General features: G+C 39.7%; 3 protein-coding genes and 2 non-coding genes across 5 annotated transcripts; 3 read left to right on the forward strand and 2 right to left on the reverse strand.

Annotated features, from left to right (window-relative positions):
• Window positions 1–89: 89 nt before the first annotated feature.
• LOC110050103 (uncharacterized) lies at window positions 90–2912 on the reverse strand. Its single transcript, XM_020755979.2, has 2 exons — window positions 2604–2912; window positions 90–1273 (listed from the first exon to the last, which is right to left on the reverse strand). The coding sequence occupies exons 1-2, from the start codon at window positions 2893–2895 to the stop codon at window positions 1158–1160; spliced, it is 408 nt and encodes a 135-aa protein (XP_020611638.2). The 5' UTR covers window positions 2896–2912; the 3' UTR covers window positions 90–1157.
• Window positions 2913–2941: 29 nt separating this feature from the next.
• Window positions 2942–4120, forward strand: LOC110050102 (kinetochore protein spc24-like). Its single transcript, XM_020755978.2, has one exon. The coding sequence runs from the start codon at window positions 3059–3061 to the stop codon at window positions 3635–3637; it is 579 nt and encodes a 192-aa protein (XP_020611637.2). The 5' UTR covers window positions 2942–3058; the 3' UTR covers window positions 3638–4120.
• A 6149-nt stretch (window positions 4121–10269) lies between these two features.
• Window positions 10270–14674, forward strand: LOC110050125 (melanopsin-like). Its single transcript, XM_020756009.2, has one exon. The coding sequence runs from the start codon at window positions 10730–10732 to the stop codon at window positions 12737–12739; it is 2010 nt and encodes a 669-aa protein (XP_020611668.2). The 5' UTR covers window positions 10270–10729; the 3' UTR covers window positions 12740–14674.
• Window positions 14675–17338: 2664 nt separating this feature from the next.
• On the forward strand, window positions 17339–17467 carry LOC149104764 (U11 spliceosomal RNA). Its single transcript, XR_016201729.1, has one exon. It is a non-coding gene; the product is annotated as a U11 spliceosomal RNA (small nuclear RNA).
• Window positions 17468–18202: 735 nt separating this feature from the next.
• Trnal-uaa (transfer RNA leucine (anticodon UAA)) lies at window positions 18203–18286 on the reverse strand. The gene has a single exon. It is a non-coding gene; the product is annotated as a tRNA-Leu (tRNA).
• Between the last annotated feature and the right edge of the window lie 1539 nt (window positions 18287–19825).

Below are 19825 nucleotides of genomic sequence, written 5' to 3' on the forward strand. Positions count from 1 at the left end.
ACCTTTTGTCAGCTTCATACCTTGCATTGCACCCCTCTCCCCCAAGAAAAATAAATATATAAAATCTCAATGAATCAACAAACTGAAGGTAATAATAAAGTTAACTTTATTTCATTTGTTGCAATTCGTTTTCTGATTCAATTCGCTGCTGTTGGATTACAAGCACAGTCACTTAGTATGTACTAACTACTTATTAACCAAGAGTTAGGTCTTTATTAACCGAGAGTGAACTCTCAGACCGAGACCTTACCATATAATAGCGGAGTTCTGGCGACCAGAAGGGCTGCCAAACAAAGCCCCACATTCATATAGGAAAGAAAAGGTAACCCATGAACTGATTTTCTCATGGTTGTCATGGCTACTGATATTGCTCATGGGCGTCTATGCGCAACGACGACAACGATGGAGTCATGCAAGATGATGGCCGTACTCTAGCTGATAGGTTGAGAGAGACCTACCGCTAGCCTTGGTTTATAGCATCCTTCTTCGATATTAGACATCCATGTTATGGTCATTTGACACCTGTCAAAACAAGGTATCTGCTGACCAGTATCACATGACCATATCACAGGCTCAAGTTTAGAGCTCATCAAGGTCACTTTTTTTTTGGAAGTTGACCGCTGACAAAGTGCTGGTTTTCGATTGGATCGCAGACTCATATCAAGTTGACTTGTTGTAAACAGGGCCAGGTTGTTTGGAAGGTGGTTAACACTAACCCAAAGTTAACTAAAGTATAAATTTTTCTTGTAGATCCATGTTTTTCCCTGCTTTTGTTTTGTGCATTTTGGGATTACACAAACTCAAAACAGAAGGCCAAACAATACACAGAAAACCTCACCGCAAAGTGCAAAATTCAAATCAAAATTGTTGCTTATCCTGGTTTAGCTTGATAAGGCTTTGAAGAACCCAGCCAAGGAGCTCTGCTTTTAGCTTTTAGGCTTGGCTAAATAACATATTAAATACATGGGCCAGAGCAGGTGGCTGCTTTTGTCTTGATATAAGATGGAAGTTCCTGCCAATCTCTCCTAATTCTTGCATGTATCACATGTAAGATGACTGTAAGTGACTTGTTCAATGATATTATCCAAAGAAGTCTCAGCAGTTTCGATAATCCTGCAAGCCAACCTAAATGCAACCTCATTAAAAATCTTTAGAGATTAGAGAGATAATTTCCAATCTTGTAATGCCTGACGTAGGTTATGTTCTGCATCCTCAAAGCTTGGATCAATCTTAAGGGCTTGTCTAAGGTCTTGAACTGCCTCCTTGTATCTACCTGTAATTCAAAGGTAATGAGAATTAAGACTTCAGAATCGACAAACAGGCCAATTCCAGTTAGGAGTAAATTGAGGGGAATGGGGAGGGGGGTTAGTGTTATGGTATTGTCTCACTCTGTCTCCACTGATTTGTGAATTACTGAAACAAATAGAACCTAGACTTGGCTTGATTAGCTGTTGTTGTTGTTGTTTTCCTGTTTTTCTTTTTGCATGTGTGTATTGAATTTTTGTCATTGGTTTTTGTTGGAATGGAATTGATAATCAAATGTTTAAAAAAAATTGGTCAAAAATGTGTTCTGCTGAGAAACTTTAGACACAAGTCAGTTTGTTTCTACCAAAGTGTGATGAACCTTTTCTGTAGGTTATAACTTATACACAGTATCATGTTAGGATCTTTTTGTAAGCTTTGACTTCTTTCAAGTTAGCTTGGTTAAATCAACATAAGAAGGCATCTGTTCAGAAATCGTAGCATGATTTGCCTCTGACTGATATGATGCTGTCACTTTCATACTAAAGACCTCAGAGGAAACATTTTTGAATGTACTATACACCTCCAAAGTTCTACTGTTTTAACTTTACTGTTCTTCGTCACAAACAGGGTTTGAAAGTCACCTCCACTAATTACAGAAGACCAATAAATGGTGTTGTAATCAAGAAATAGGAAATTGCAGGGGTTTTTACATAGGCTGGCATAAACACAAGGGATCATGTGTACTAACAGCATCCACGGTAGAGTGTTGATCGATACCCTCGATCCACACCCTTAGTCAACTCTTGGTTGACACTCGATCAACATCCTGATTGATACTTGGTCGACACTTGACCAACATCTTGATTGACACTTAATCGACACTCGATCAGCACTCAATCAACAGTTGGTTGTTAGTCAGCCAAGTATCAACTGACTCATATGCATCAATCAAAATTTAGTCAACTCTCAACTGGTCGACGAGTGTTGATCCAGTGTCAACCACAGTGTCTGTGGAGCATCATTCAAGTCTTGATTGAGTGTCAATCAAGGGTCAATCAAGGGTATCGATCCACATTCGACCCCAGATGCCTTCAGTACGTGTGTGCATGATCCAGCGCAAGGAGGTATATGGGAGAATTAGAAAGTTCCACAATGTTAATTTCAAATTAATCCTCCTAAGCTTCTTACACTGTTTGTATCGGCATATCTAAAAAACAAGTAGCCATTTTCCATTTTATATACAACGCAAATGTATGTACAATCAGAGCGCACGTAAAACTTTGTAAACACTTTAGACCGTAACATGTGAAGTAATTTTTTTATAATTTAAAGATGATCTTAAAGTAAATCTTACGCACCCATTCTGTAATGAACCTGCCCTCGGTTGTAGTAAGGTATTGTAAAGTCTTTATCAAGTGCTATAGCACGAGTATAGTCTGAAATTGCATCATCGAATTTGACTTGCAGGTATTTTAAATGTCCTCTGTCGTTCCATGCACAAGATAACAAACGAGTTATTGATTTGCTTTCCTCTTTATACTGTTCAGCAAGTCCAATGACCTTATCCAATACTTTGAGAGCATCGTTATGACATCCATTACTTTGTAAAAGCTTTGCACGGTCATAAAGAGCTGCAATGCTGTCCGCCATATTGTAGGCTGAAAGAAGTCTGGGCACTACTCCACCAAAAACGTAGGGATTGGAAACGAGTTTGGTTTCTGGCCGCCATTTTTCAAAATTACAGTTTTGTTCACAATCTGCAAACGGATTTTCTGCTTCTATCTTGATAACAATCTTCGAAATTTTAACAAGAATGTCCTTTAAAGAAGCTTTAGCAACTCCTAATGAGGTTATCACGGTTCTTGCTAGCGCCGAAGACGAAGAAGTCCTAGGAAAAGTTGCAAAGATCTACAACGAGGTCCAACAGGAGCGATCTCTTCAACAAGAAAGCGTGAAATCGACCTTACGAGCTTTAAGTAAACTACTGGCTGACAAAGAAGAGGAAGAGCAAGCTTCGAGAATCAACGAGAATTCAAATGGAGTAGAAACCCTTCAGGTTGAGAGAGATGCTACCGTCAAGCACATCAAAAAGTTGGAAGCTGATGTTAAAGTCTTCGAGAAAAAAATAACGGGCAAGGAAGACGAAATCAAGGATTTGATGGAGAAAGCTACCGAAGTGGAAACCAACCGCGTGGAGATTCTTCCGCAAACTAAGTACAATTTCAGCCTATACACAAACGTGAGCCATATCAGGTGGGATTATGAGAGTGATGAAGACCAAGTCAAAGGATTCATTGCAAACTTGAATGACGTGAAACCCTTCTGCTTTAGTAAAAGCGAAAAGTCGAAATTTGACATTGTCAATTCTCTCTGGGATCTCCTTGAGGCCTGAGGACTGAACTTCAGATGATGCATATTAAGGGATTTGACATTTTTAATTGGTTTAAGAACATTTTAGTAAAAGTGAGGAGTTTGATCATAAGAAAGTTATATTTGAATGCTTAGTTAAGCTTATAGTCAAGTCAGACGGTGTGATAATGATGTACACTTGTAGACTGGTTTCAGAGAAATTTTAGAATAGTTCACAAATTTCATGCATCTGCAGTAGTGGGTGACTTGACCGGTGTTTCCACCAGACCACGCCATTGCGGGATTCCCGCTTTGCAATCAGAGATAGCCCCTAGAAAAACGAAAAAAGGGCTAATTTGGCCCTTTCCTTTTCCAAGGCTGCAGGCTTGCATCATCATTACTATGTCGTGTATTCTTAAGGATTGTTCTCTAGTAATGCACAGATCCTCCACAGATTCAAAAGAAACCTTATTGAGTAGAAACACTTCAAAAAGCACTTACTATTAAATTTTATCATAGATCCTAATGAACTGCTTTATTTTCCTTGGTACCCTGATACATTTTTTCCCTTTGTAGCTTTCAATGTACTGGCCCCTTTCCTAAAATATTGGCCCCTAAAAAGGGTCTTCAGGGGCCACTGAAACACTGCTTTACACCCTAATCCCCAAAAATGTAAGGTTGTAGTCATGGGGGAGGGGGGGGGGGGGGGTAATCTAGGACGTTTTATATAGGGAGGCTTTGCCCCAAGATCCAACCCCTTACCCTTTTGTATACCATTTTGCAAGAAAAGGTAACCCGTCCATATATCTTTAATTGGAAAAGTTTCCCCTTTCACATACCTAAAACATTGCATCTCTTTTCTAAACGCTTGAAGTGAAGTTAATGATGTCCCTCTAATTACAGATTTTTCTCCCTTTCATATACCTCAACTTGTAAAATCCCTACCCTTTTAAATACCTGGCCCAAGTTGTTCGAAGGCTGGATAACGCTATCCACCGGATATATCCCTATCCAGTGGATAAGTATTAATAAAACAAACTACACTATCCACTAGATAGTGATTTATCCAGTGGATAGCATTATCGACCTTTCAAACAACCCAGGCCTGGAGCCTGAAAAAAGCACCCCTTTTGGGTAGAAACCTTCCCATATAGGCCACTATAGGGAATACCCCATCCCTTACCCTGAGATTGTTTTCTACTTGACCTTGTACTCAGAGTCTTCATTCCTCTTGATCAGTGGGCAAAAAATGAGCACCCCTTGAAGGTTCTGTGTTTGGACGTCTGAAAATATCAGACTTTCAGTTGAATTGTGCATGCCTATCTGACAAACACATGACTCAATCGAGTTGCTAGTGTTTTGCTTTTGCTCATTTCTGTTGTTTTTAAAACAATGACTTAGTTATTAGTTTTATATTCAGATGACAATAAATTTTATTATAGTCAAATGAGTATAAAAATCAATTCATCACAATAATTAAAGTGGATTATTGATGTGAAGTTTACTGACTTGGCTTGATCACCAAGAAGTATGAATACCTTTCTCATCCCGTAATAGTTAATACCAGGGGTTGCAATTATGTGCATTTACTGAAGACCCTCTCGCAAAAGGATTCTGGCCTCTTGGGATGAAATGTGCTGTTTTAAAATATTGATATCAGTTCTATACTCCAACCACAGAAGGTTTTTTGGTTTAATCCTACCTTGGGCTGGGTATAGAATACTTCTTGGAACTGATATTATGTTTGTTGTCTAGGCTCCTCTCTTTTTTCATGGTGTTGTAACTCAGATCATACCTTAGTTTACTTCTTATCTTCTCCTATTTTGTTGTGATTGTGTCATTAAATTGAGGTAATAAAATTACAAAGTGATTCACATTTCTGGAGGTCAGTGCTAGCAAGAGAACACTGGTACAAAACACGGTGTGTGCATGGGTGACTCTGTACTCAACAACCTGGTGATCAAACCAGGGGCACATTTCTTGAAAGCCCTGGTAACATTTCTGGGCCACAAAGCCATTTTTAGCTAATCTGCATCTAAAAACAGAGAGGTGTATATGCCTGAAACTTCTTGCATCACAAGAGATGAGATGATGTGTCAGTTTAGAATAGGTACCTCTTAGGGCTGAAAAAAATGTCAAGCCACGCCCACAAAGAAGGTCTTGATACCTCCTCAGGACGGACCATTAGAAAAGTGATGGATGGGGGGTGGGGAAAAGACAAAACAAAAATCATGCAAGGGAAGGTGACTAAAAAAAATCATGCAAAGAAGAAGTGAAGAAAAAAATTCCTGCAGAGTGAATTATGGGCTGACAAACGGTATACCAGCCTGAAGGGCACCTTGGCAGCCACCTTATACTGCAGTTTTCTGGGTCCAGCTGGAATCCTGAATCCCCATTCACCAGATTTTCTCTACAGTTAGAAAAACGGCCTTTTTCCCTTTTCACGCTGAAATATTTGGGTGCAGCAACCTCATTATGGATACTGAGTGGCCAGGGCTTAAAAGTGATACTGAACCATATGCTATAAACAGCAATCCTGCTTGATTCATGTTTTGAAAGCCTCAACATATAACAATAATTTCACAACTGAAATATATAAATGAAGATTGTTGCACAGATGGGAACACACATGTCAAACTGTAAAACTTCCCCTAAGATCAAGATCAAAGGTTGGAATCAAAGACAATCATGGAGGTTTTACACAACAGATGTGCTTAGCGTGAGCATTTTTAATCTATGTTAGGTTTTTGGCAAAGTAAAAACCACATCATTCAAGCCCGATCAATACATTAAATTTACCAGCTAAAAGTCGTGAAAAGCGCACCAAAGATGCTTCAATTTTGCAAAAAAAAAAATACTATTTTTTTTTTGGGGGGGGGGGGGGCATGCCCCCAGACCACCCTAGCCCAATGTGGCCTTTGGCACCATATTTGTTAATGGACGGCCAATCAATAAGATTAATATTTCCCTAAACATTAACAAGCAGCTGCAAAACAGGGCCATTTTGGGCAATATATATGGTTTCGTAAGGCTTTTATAGCCGGGACGGGCAATAGCACTATATATAAACCATTTTCAACAAAGATGTGTCTGATACTTGGTTATGTTTCCCCTGGCGTGTGATTTTGACAGTAAAGCAGAAGAACTATGTGAAACATAAGAATTCTTTGTTTTGAACCCTGTTCCAGGCATTCAGACCGTGGAGAGTGTCAAGATCAAGATTGTGGAAGTGGAAAATTTTACCCCCACCACCACCAAAACTAAATCTTGCAGAGGCAGTGGGCGTGGAAAAAAAATCTTGCAAGCTGAAAAAGTCCCACCCCCACCCCCATCACTTTTCTAATGGCCCATCTCTTAGGAGAACTTCTTCTCAAAATTTCCGAAGAGCACCCCCTTCCTTTTTATATGATAGTTCCCCCGGGGGTCCTCGATATTAAATTTGAAATTAATAGTGGAAGAAGAGAAAATCTTGGAAAGTCCTTTGAATCACAACTCTTTCACATAGCCTTGAAATTGAATCATATTTTCTCCATCCTGGTATTCCCTCGCGGAGGGTACACACCGATCAAAGCCGTCGATAGAAAGAGAAGTCCCGATTTGCGGCCAATCTGCCCGATGGTCTTAAAAGCTCCCAAAAGGCTAACCAGGGTAATAACCTGAGAGATGGAGAATTTAAACTTATGTTAAAGCTGACTTTAAAGCTTGGAGTAATCTTTATATGTCTAAGCAATGTCGGCCAACTTACCGCCCCAAGACGATTTTACCTGAAGAAAGGTAAAAGGTTGTCTTTTACCCTCAATCAAAAAAGGATAAGCCCTTAAGAAAATAGTTAAGCCCCGGCCAGCTAAAACTTTAAGTCTCCTTCATTTTCTGACAGATTTATTAATTGGTCGAGCCAAGTTAAGAGTAAACAGATGAGTGGTAACCTTAGAAAGCGATAAACGGAAGGCTGATCCTTGTGGCGAGGGAGAAGAATTAAGAAACAGCCGAAAAGCTTGGAAAAACTAAAAAAAAAAAATTAATAAAACATGCTGCAATCTAGGATTTTTTTTTCTGCTATCATGAATCAGCAATGAATTAGAGGAAACGTACATATAAAGAAAAAGAAAAAGAAGAGGAAGCAAAAAAACAAACAAAACAAAACAAAACAGAAAGACAAAAAAAACTAGACAGCAAAACAAAAGAAAATGGCCAGGGGAGCCGCTACAGCTTAGCCAATTACAGCTTACCCCCCTTAGATATAATTAAGAGACAAAATTATACAATATATATAAATCTAAATCTAGTATAGGGAGCTTAAAAGCGGCAATGCGGTGCGCGCGTTAAGGTCTTAGCGGTATTGCACTTTGAGCAAATTGGGCACTTTGGGCACTTTGGGCACTTTGGGCACTTTGGGCACTTTGGGCAAATTGTCCGCCACGTCCCCAATCTGGAGGACAAAACAATAAGATTGTTTTGCATCTGAAAGGTTTGTTTCTCTCAGGGGAGAGAACAACCATCGTTTTGTCTTGCAGATTGGAAATTACTGAAATAGGTTTATACGCTGCGCGTGTGTACGGGTTCATCCTGACGTATAGCAAGTATATGCGTCTGGAAAACGTTGAACCACAAGCTTAAGACCGAAGTTAATTGTCCAAACATCAATCTTCATTTTCTATCTTCTGCTCAGTGCACGTTTCCTTGCTTGCAGAGGCTCTTTTCCTGGTGTTCTCACGTCACTGAACACCAGGAAAAGAGCCTCTCCCCCTCTGCTAGCAGAGAAGGTGCATGTAAAGCCGGTGAAACTGAAGCACATCCATTAACACAAAATGAAGCGACGGAGGATTCAAGACCGCACTGTATACATTAGGAACTTCGAGATTATCAGAGGGCTGTTAGAAGAAGATTTTTGTTACCTAATCCGCAGTTTTACCTGAATTGTAAAGATAAAGAGCTACGGGATCAGTTTACATTTTAGAAAATAAGTAAAACAGCAACTGTCAATACGCTTTCCAAAGAAGGGCATATACGATATACAAACCTTCTTGTTACAAGTTGATTTTCAAGTGAAAGTCACGGTGGAAGAGACTCATTTTAGAGGTAGGAATGTCCCGATTTGACGGCAAAAAAACGTTGTTGAAAGGAAAAAAATTTCAAGAAAATGTTCCCAAATGCTGATAGGCATAAAACAAACGAGTCGTCAAAAAATGCGCCACTGACTTTCATTTCGACAAAGAAACAAAACGAGCCATAAAATAGGTTGATGAGTTCGTTCGTTCAAAACAAAGCACAACGTAACAGTACCACCATTTAAGACGTAAAGTTAGTAAAAGGAGTGTTACACAGCGGGGTTTTAATTTTAAAAGTGACAAGTGGCGGGTCTTTCTTCGCAACTTTTTTGCGTACGAGACGCGGATGTCGCGATGCGCGCGCGCAATGTTAACTACTTCGATGGGTTTCTCGAGGAAACGAAATCTTTTTTACTCTACGTGCGTATGAAAGTGACTATCACTGGCTTTACGTGCGTAAAAAAATACACACCTCGATAATGTATGGACGCCTGTATAATCTCTTTGTTCTTGTTCTTTACGCGTGTAAAAGCAGCTTAAGAGCAAGCACGTAAAAGTGATGTGTCAACCCTAAGGCATTTTGAACGCTTTCCGCTTTTTGTCAGATCAATGATCTCACGCTAGAGAGAAACGAAGGATAAAATATTGAAAGAGACTGTCTAGAATCCTGTTCAGCACACATAAATATTTATTTACAAAACATCCTTTAGCCGTAAAATTATAAAAGCTGTGCGTCAGCTTATATAAACGTAAGAAAACAGAGAAATCATTGGCGCTACCTGTAGACATAACAAGGATATAGATAGAAACCGTTATAGAACAAGTAACAATTAAAAAAGTGTATCAAAAACTTGGATATAGCAAAGACTTGCACGCGAAAATCTAAGTAAGGATAGTTTCTAATGTAAGCTACATCTTATCTCTTTATCTTAAAAGCACAATTGGAAACATTTGTACATACATCTCCGGTGAAGAAAAATGTTTATCTAACGCAGAGAAGTTATGTAAAGTGTCAAAACGACCTCTACGTTATCTCGAACTCAAATCATTTTCTCCCAGATATTCTTTTCAAGTCGTTTTCTGTCGGCCATCTCGACCCCTTGCTGTTCTGAACTATTTTTCGCTTCCCTCAAGATGGCTAGCGCGTATAAACTAGATGTTTTGACAAATAAAGTGCATGGCCTGTCTGGGCCACTTTATATGTCAACATGTAACCTCCTGACTTCTAAATCACTTATCCGCATTATTGCAGCACGGTGTTTTTCGTAAACAACGACGTGAACCAGCTCAGCTGAAATGTGTTTGAAGCCACGTTTGAGTCACTCATGGCATATCATGCGTTCTCGTTTCGGTCTCGTTACTCTGTAACTTAATTACGTTTCTGTGTTATTTTTTTCCCAAGCTTAATATAATTAACGGCGGCTTGAGAATTCGTGTTTAGTGCTATATCCGCCGTTTTTATATTAAAACAACTTCTCATCTAATATCTGATCTCATCTGAAACCGTTTAAGGTTTTAGATTTCGTCATTCAGCACGACAATAAGTGTATAGAGTGCATTTGATGACAGGTATATTTGCATACACTCAATAATATTCGTCTTCCTGTATTCAAGAGGTCAGCAAATTTTACAAGATCTTGAACAATTTCAACAAGAAAATTGTAAACTTTTGAGAGAATGGGTCAATACTTCAGTGACATCACCACGGCAACCCATTTCGCCCCAGGACTTTTTTCAGACAGTCATGTGTAGAACATCTCAGAAGGAAAGCAAACAAGCCGAATCACGCGGGCAAACAACAAACTTTATAACAATAGTGCAAAGTTTACAAAGGCTTCTACAATACACAATCATCTCTTATGCTAATAGTTTCAAAGAACTGTTTGACGCGATTGGTCAACATTGGGTCCTTCCATTTACACACAGAATACTGGCCGGACAACATATTCTCCACGGGATCCAAAAATTTTTCGTCCGTGAGTTTTCTGGATACAAAGAAATTGACCTTCTGGAGTTTGAACCTAAATGGTAACTAATATCAAGACTGCGTCAGGACGAGGGAGACAAGATTTCACCGCTAACAAAATATGAGTACAAATGGTGGAAGCTCTAACGGTTCTTCGCTCGAAGACAAATATGGAAGTGCCAGAGTGGCTTCGGTTGTGTACCTGTGTGCAGTCGGAGTTTGTGGAATCATTGCAAATTCTCTGGTCATTTTTGTATTCTGGAAATATCCGAAGCTGAGAACGGCTGCTAATCTGTTTATTTTTAACCTTGCATTCTGCGATTTGATGCTATCGATTTTAGACAACACTTTTTCCGTAGCATCTACGCTCTATGGCGAATGGTTGTTCGGCCAAGCCGGTTGTGTTTCGTACGGATTTTTCCACTATTTCTTCATCTGCTGTACTGTTTCGACGCTGGCTGCCATTTCTGTGGATCGTTTCTTTTTCATCACTCGACCAAGCCAAACCAGAGCGGCTCAAGTAATTACGAGAAAAAAGGCGATTGGAATATTACCGATAATCTATCTGTACACTCTTTTGTTTACGTTTCCTCCATGCGTCGGATGGAACTCTTTTGTGGAGGAAAAAATCTTCTACAGTGGTTGTTATATCAATTACGGCGATCAAAGAACGTCTTCAATAGTTTATTCAGTGATTGCACCGGCTTTTTTATTCATGGTTCCACTTACAATAATGATTTATTGCTACGCAAGAATTTTCATCGCCGTTCGTCGAAGCACACAACGAACAATCGGAAGAACACTTGCCACGACGTCTTCTGTCAAGAAGAAATATCCTTTGTTAAAAAGAACGCACATACAGACGGCCAAAATGATCATTGTTGTCATATTTTTCTCCATGATTGTATGGGTTCCGTATGTCGTCGTTTCCTTGGTCAAGGCAGCAAATGTCTACATTGACCCGATTGTGTCACACATCACTGTACTCGTTGCCAAGTCGTGCGTGATTTACAATGTCCTTATCTACGCGATTCTAAACCGCAAACTAAAAGCTGCGATCTTGGACGCGATCTGCTGTGGAAGGCAAAGTTTTTCGCTTGTCGGCACCCCTAGTTCCGGAAATAATGCTAACAAAAATCGAATCAGTCGAATTTTAAGCGAAACTGAAGTACCATCTCATGTCGCGGAAGCTCAAAAGAATCGACTGAGCGCTTTGTCATTGCAGCAATCATCGGAGCATGTTCCTGAACAATATTCTGACCATCTTTCTCCGCCTTTCAATCCTAAAGCAAAAAACGGTGTTGTGAAAAGCGTAGAGTTCAAAGACGGTCAAAGAAGAGACAGCGTGTCGGTTGTTGTAAATGGTGTCGGTGTGGTACCGCCAGTGACAAATGGTTCGGTTTATTCTGAAGTTTCATTGAGGCGTGAGAAAGTTTCAAAGATCCAGCGAAATTCAGATGCGACTCGTGCTAGCAATGGATCTATAGTTATCTCGGACGATATAGCACCTGAGAAGACTGTTTCGCCGCAGGGCGCTAGTGAAAAAAGTACGAATTTGGATTCGGAGGATAAAACATTGTCTGGCGGAGAACCCGCAAGAACAGATTCACAAGTTAATGCAGCGGCTGATACGCCGCTAAGTACTTTACCGGCAGAATCAACTGGCCGGCCGCTTCAACGCGTTCACCACCTTTATTCGTCAAGATCAACCAAGAATAAACGCTCGCAAACTTTATCATCGCCTTCGCAATTGTACAAGAAAGGCACGCGACCCATTGCCGCGCAACAGGTCTCCAAAAGGACTTCGCCCGATTCGAGTATTCCGCGCGCAAGCACCAGCACAGATCAAGAAAGCGATCTCTCGAGGAGAGATTCTCGCGAGAGTTCTTTCGTTCAGCGATCAGTGAGCAATACTCACAGACCTAAAAAGCCGCGACCTGGGAATAGAACAAATGCGAAACACGCGCCCTCGCGCAGGAAAAGTTATGCCAATGGCGGAAGGGGCAACATAGACCCGCTTCAAACTTCAGCCCAAGAATTGCTGGAGATACAGAATTATTGGAAGCGAATGAGCCTCTGTTTAGACGACATCGATCTGGATGAGGTGACGAGAGAGGTGGACATGGTTTAGATAGGGTTTTTTTTCTATAAGGAGTCTTTTCCTTTCCCTGAAAGAAAATGATTAACGTATCTGCACTCTGCACGCAAGATACCTTGGTACACGCGCGCGACATTTCGCGCGCATTATTTTCGTAACGCGTGCGATATTTTGTGCAAAATCATGCTACGCTTTGATGGGTAAAGGGGAAAATTTCTTACGATATACCAAGAGTATATCCAAGGCTCTGATATTTATGGAGGAGTGTTACTTTATAATTGAAACATACCACAATCATTGCTTTGTGTTTTATTCAGGAAAACTGCTTTTATGTATTTAAATACTTAACGTCTCAGACAATGTTTATTTTTTCAATATTTTCTGTCTCCTTTCTCAACCAGCTGTAGGCTTTGAATTCTAAATTTAGTTGCTTAAGTTGCTTCTCAATTGACGCCTTAGACCGCCATTTTTAGTGACTAATGGTGGGTTTTCACCAGGGCATAAGCTTAAACCGACATAGTCAGGTGTTGGTATTCAGTACCTTTTGTTAGAACAATTTCCTGACAAAAGACGTTACTTAGCAATACCTTAATGCGTCTGGGTATGTTATTAATGCTAGTGCTTAAGTGCTAGTGAAAACCACTTTTAAGTCACTGCATATGCAGTGTAGATCACCTAAATCTAGATAAATTGAAAAAATGGCTAAATTAATACTCGCTATTGTCAGTAGCGGCCAAAATGATACTGCTCCCATTAAATAACGTCCGAAATTTAACCTGTATTTCGCTGCTGTAACACTTTGGCACTGACTCAGTGAAATAAGGTTAAACCGACGTAGAGAAAAACTGTGGCTGTTTGAGAAGGGACACAGAAATCTTGAGTTGGTTTAGGGCATATCTAACCATTGCGTTTTACTCAGAAGGAATCGTAACTTTTATAAAATATTTATTAATAAGTTGACTATCTATTTGTACCTGGGCTTGTTCATATGAATTTTATTCTCGGTGTTGTTTAGTATTTAATTTTTTTTAGGGGAATATCGTTCGTTCTTTTAGCTTGTTGCTTTAAATCCATCTGAGACAAGGAGTGAAGTTCACTCTGGGAAATATTTTGGTCCAGACGTAAACAGAAACTAATACTCTTTCAAGGTTATTTTTTCAAACAGTTCTCTTTTTGACGAAGTTGATTTTATTATCGTTATGGCTATCACCACATGATTTCTTTGCAGATCAGTTTATTGTACAAATTTCAGAAGGCAAAGATGGAACGTGTTAAATCTATAAACTGGTAACTACAATGTTACCCAAAGGACAGGTCACTGAGGAGAGACCGTTTTTTTTTTTCTTTTCCGTTATCACGCGTGTTCTCGCGTTTCTCGTTCGTCACACACACTCGTCACGCATTCTACTGAAAAACTCCTCGCATTCTCCAAAACGCACAACTTCGGTTCACTTTCAGTTGAGTTTTCGCATTACGTTCAATGTTGTCCAAGCTATTTAAAACCATGCGTACGTTAATATTATACTGCAACTATATTTACAAAATATGTTTTATATCAAGAGAAAAGTTGAAAAAAGTTGTCAAGTTAATTTTAAATAAAAATACACAATACATTAATGTAGATTTATGTGTTTGGAAGCCATTTAGCGCCAGGATGGCTCTCGCTACTGGATGCAAATCTTGTTCAGTTTCCACAGTGTCCCGTTTCCGGTAACATGGGGAGGGCAGATGAATTTTTCGTTTCATTTCGCCGAAGATAACTTTGTGTTGAAGCCTTAATTTTGGAAGACGGCTGAATTCAGACCTAGTTGTGTTACAAGTTGTAAGTAAACTCGACCTTTTCTCAATCCTGAATCTTTCGACGAAGTCGCGAGCTTGAACGACGTTAGTGGCGCAACAAACAAGCCAGGGAAGAATTGTTGGAAATTACTTTTAGGAAGTCTACAAGTAAACTTGACCTTTCAGATATGTCTGTCGTAGGAACGTGTAGATACAGGTACATCCTGATAATGCAAGTTCGAAGCCCGTTCCTTTTAGCGTACCGGCTCATCAAAAAAAAAAAATACCGAACCCGTCCGTATTGTGTTTGTTTGGCCTTTGCGACATGCGCCATTATCCGAAATAATCCCCACATATGTCACGTTTCGAATCAAGGGACGTTTTGTTTTGTTCAGTTGGACCCGGAAAATTCGAACTCGGTTATTTCGAATTCCCCCAGCTTACTTCAAACTCAAACCTATTTCCCTTGGATTTGCCCTGTCCGTCTCAGTCATGTTTTATTATCGGCTATTTCGACTCTCCTCACTATTTCAAACTGATTTCTGTTTGCCTAGGCCTAAAATCAACCCAGTTTATTTCGAACTCTATTGGTAGCTAGATCGAGCTAAAAATTTAACATCATCATGAAGTCAGACTTTAGATCATAGCTGGAAAACTACAATTTGGCGTTTTCCGTTGTACTTTAATCTCACGGTGCTGTAATGAACTTCGTGCTCGGGTTTTCTTTTTCCACCCTTCCGACAATAAGTAATGGTTATTGACCAAGCGCGAGGTCAAGATGGTTGTATATTGACCAAGTTCTATTTTTGCGCGTTTAAGGATCGGTACGAGGCCGAGGTCCATAAACACCCAAAAAAGAACGAGGCCAATATCCAGCCATCTTGACCGAACAAGCTTGATCGATCAATAACTGAAAGGATTTATTATATGGCGGCATGAACAAACTCTCTTCCGAGATACAAAAGGGAAGATAGCGCTTACTTGCCCACTCAGGTAGCCAGTCACAGTGCAGGATATGGTTCTTCTTGCCAGCTCGCGGAGCTTGCCTTATATTAAACGAATATATATATTTAAAAAATACATTCCATCACATTGATTACAAATTTTAATATTTTAATTAAAATTAGTATTGATTGTAATTTACGATGACCTGGTTATTTCGAACTAGAGAGGTTCAATTGTAGTCAAGAGAGATGTTTCTTTTGTCGTAGTTTAATCCATCCTTTACACCAACGGAACTCTCAAAAATGGGGCTTCTAAAAAAACTTTCACAGTTTAAGATTTTACCCGCAATATGTCGAATCATTTCGTTGCAAACATTTCAGACTGGCCGATACATTGATTGTACTCGATATTTCATGACATACAAAGCAACGGGTGTAAAATCTAAAAGACGACAAGCCATAGCCGGTAGGGTAAAAATGAAAGGTGACCGCCGCTTGTCCGGTAAACGATTACGTACCTGCTACAATCACAGTATTTGTTGTTGCTCAGAACTGATTAAAGCCATGTTTTGTTCAGCTCAGGTACGGTTTCTGATGGTCAGAGATCAACTGGCTAAATACCACAGGCAACCATCATCACGAAGGTACTAGTTTTGCGACTGACTGAGATTGTCCCGACTTGAAATCGCTTCAAACCGGCCGAGAGTCTCCAGATGCCATAATATATATATCATACAAGAACAGGTCATGCCATTACCATTCTGAAGCCTGAAGTATTATTAATAATTGTAACTAAAATATATGCGCTTCATTCCCTAACTGACACCGCGCGCGTCCACGCGCGTGTCGTGTGGCCCCGTTAACCAGTCTGCGAGGCCGCAGACTTATTCCACTTGGAATAACCGCAAGCAGAACTGACCATTAACTTAAAATGAGAAAATTCCTGTTTCATACATTCATTAAAGAGGGTTTCAAACGTTCGGAAGTTTCAAATTTATAATTTCTTTTTTGCGTTGACAGACCAAGGCAATACTAGAAATACATTTTTAACTAAATACGCTACGATGAGGGCGAAGAGTACATTTTTCACGGAGTAGCAGGCGTGAGCCCGTAAAGGAGTCTGGGGGCACGCCGTCGGGAAGTTTTTATTTGTAGGGGCTCCCACGTTTTTATAAATCAAAACGTGGGAAAACGTTAAGTATTTAGTAACTTATTTTAAAAGATAATTGATCGTACGTTTTATGAGAGAAAAAAAAGAAACAGTTTCATTATTGAAGACGCTTCCGGAGATCCACACGTCCATACTTGCGTATTTGGTCGCTGCGACCCCCTGCTCAGGAAGTTGCCAGAAGGTTTTCATCAAAGAGCTGGCAGTCAGTGTCTTTCGTTTCCTTGCCAAACGTAACTAACATTTGAGCGAGTGTCACAATAATTTATATCTCCAGCTAAAAACTAGTTCATGTCCCTAATTCGAGAAGACGATGTATGTAAAGTTAAAGGGGAGGGGGGGTTAACATGAATTTAAGTGAAATTTTAGGAAGTTTGGAACATGCCATGAAATTGCTGTTTTCACTTCTTATCTTGACAGACGTGTTAAACTCGTGATTTTCTTCCTGTTCACATCTATTAACTTGACAGTAGCTACAGCTTGAATTACCTTAAAATCTTGTTCGTAATTAATAATTCTGGTATTACAATTTAAAGGCTAGAGTGAAACTCCTAACTGGGGATAAGGGAATTGCGTATACGTATACACGTAGATTTATAGCGTAAGGTCTTTCCAGTTTTAAATTAAAAGAAAATCGAAAGGAAAATAGCTTTACCTCCGACACATGCGTGATGTAGTTTAAAGTACCACAATGAAAGCACATACTTACTTTGCTTTAAACTACGGAAGGACAAAGTCTGATAAAAGGGCCTTTGCCGTAACTGGCACGTGAGACCTCAGGGGCTCGCGCGGAATCGCCATCCAGAGATTTCGGAGGCATAATCTTTGGAATTTAGAGGCAGTTGGTAGCCGCTCTGCACCGACGCCCGCAAAATAAGTAATGAAAGCAACACGACTCGTTAATACGCCACTGTCGTTACATTAAAATTCAGCTTGATAGAAACAAAAGAAATGAATAATCATGGTCATTCAATTGCCTTTGGTTGTGTCCTCTAAGCCTCACTGCCAAGCTGAATTATATCGAAAACGGTCTATTGGTACGACGGAGCGTGGCCGAGTGGTCAGCGCGTAGGACTGGCAATCCAGCGGTCTCCGCTTAGAGCAGCAGTACCTGGAGTTTTTTCACGGTTGCCTCAGCCACGCTTCTAAATAGCCAACTGGTTTGCCTCCGACCTGCTGGGATTCTTAGCAATGTTGAGTTTAAAATTTGAATCATTTGCTTCAGTTGTTTGCTCGGCCCTACTAGCCTTTGTGCTATATCGATAAACACTGCACTGCTGAGGATAGTAAAATTTTAATTTTTTAAATGTTATTTTTATCGAACGAGATTTGGTTTCGTTTGAATCGGTCAGTTGCCATTTCTCGATTTCTGTCGTCGTAATATTTTTTAATCCAAGTACATGTTTAAACAAATTTGTTCCGATTCGGTGCGGAACGGATCTTTAAATTAATTGGCCCTTTCAGTGTTGAAGTTGATAGTATTCACTGGGTGAGAATGGCAAGTTCCTTACTACAAAATTCAAAATACGTAAATAAATAAAAAGGCACTAAAGAAAAAAAGGAAAAGAAAAAAGCTTGTAGAGAAAAAAGAAATTGAAAAATTATTACCAGGAGTGGGGTTTGAACCCACGCGGACAATACGTCCATTGGATCTTAAGTCCAACGCCTTAACCACTCGGCCATCCTGGTGTCACATCAATGGACTGGTCATATGTCTTTATTTGAATTATAATAGGTAAAATTTCGTCACCAGGCTTACTCATCTGAACGGAATGCCTGTCGCATTTCAACATCTTTCCTCCGAGAAGATATGCAGGTGCTAACAGATCTAAATGAACTTTATTTTATTCCAATCAAAAAATATTACGGCTACAAATGTTTTTTGCCCACCATCATGGAAAAAAAGCCACGTAGACTAAACAAATTACTAGAGCGAAGAAGAGCGCTTTCGTGCAGTGCCCGTGGCCGCTGTTCGTGTTATCAATCAAGTTTCAGGAAGGCATCTGTCGCGAAATGACGCAAGCTTCTTGCTATATAAGCATAGTTAGTAATGGTTTAAGACAATGCCGGAGATAAGTGGTAAAGCAGATTCATTGAAAACGAGAGAAAATGTGAAATAATTTAACCAGTTTCATACAGGCTTGTCGACCGACGGTTGGGACATCCAATTCGAGTGATGTTGTAGAACGCTCGCACTTTCCTCGCGTTCGGCCGGTCGCGTCAAGAACCCTCGATAGGTAGGTAGAGGAGGTTGCCATCAGAATATTTGAGTTTCTTTATTCTATCAGTTCTGTTTGCCATTAGCTAATAAGCCTGCCAACGCGAAGTCTCTTAAATTCGCGATTCCCAGCCAAGAATTGTATCGAATTCTCAAAATTAGTTGTACTCGAAAAAGATTCCAGAAAGTTAAAAGTTCAGTGTCATATACAATACACTCTTTTAGGAATGTATTGGGATCTCTCTGATCGAGTGGGTTTTTTTTTGGGTTTTTTTTTCGGGCGCTTCCATTTATACACCTTTAAACGCATTTCTTACAGCAACGTTTCTTTCTTTGTGCAATGCGGTTTTTTTTTTTCTACGGCGACAAAGGTTTGAATAATTCTCAATTAGTGATCGCTGTGAAGGAAGATATAAATATATATATAATATCTTCCGCTGCTGACAATTAGGTGAACCATTGTTAAAATACACACCAAAATCAACGAGTGGATTCGGAAAGAGAGAGTATATTTGCGGCAGGATAAATACAGCGTTCGAAAGATGACAGTTCGGGAGCAATTTCGGTCGCAAATCGTAGAAAAATAGCCTGATCAAAAATTTGTACAACACGCGACACTAGAGTACTTCGCTCCTTAGCAAACATGTGTACAAGCTAAAGGCTTTCTTGCTAAATTCAGTCTCATTTTATTTTTATCAATTTTGTTATCTTATCTTAATTTTCTTGGCTCCGGTTCAAGCCACGCTGTTACTTGATCGCCCGTCTTTTGGTTCGCCAAAAAATACGGATGAACATCTTAAAAATATCAGCGGAAGGAGTAGATAACAAGAATTTCTTTTTAAGAAGCAAGCTCTATAACATTTTCACAGTAAATTTCAAAGTTATTTTGAGAGGAGGACTGAATTAGAAATCAAAAAGCATGTTGTTGTTGGCATGACGGCCTTTAGTAATTAGTACACAAGATGTTACTAACAACGAATATATCTTTACTTGGAACCACCAAGTCGATT

Source organism: Orbicella faveolata, unplaced genomic scaffold (assembly GCF_042242905.1).
Source record: "Orbicella faveolata isolate gen_17 unplaced genomic scaffold, um_ofav_v1 contig_34, whole genome shotgun sequence".
In the NCBI taxonomy this organism is placed as follows: Eukaryota; Metazoa; Cnidaria; class Anthozoa; order Scleractinia; family Merulinidae; genus Orbicella; species Orbicella faveolata.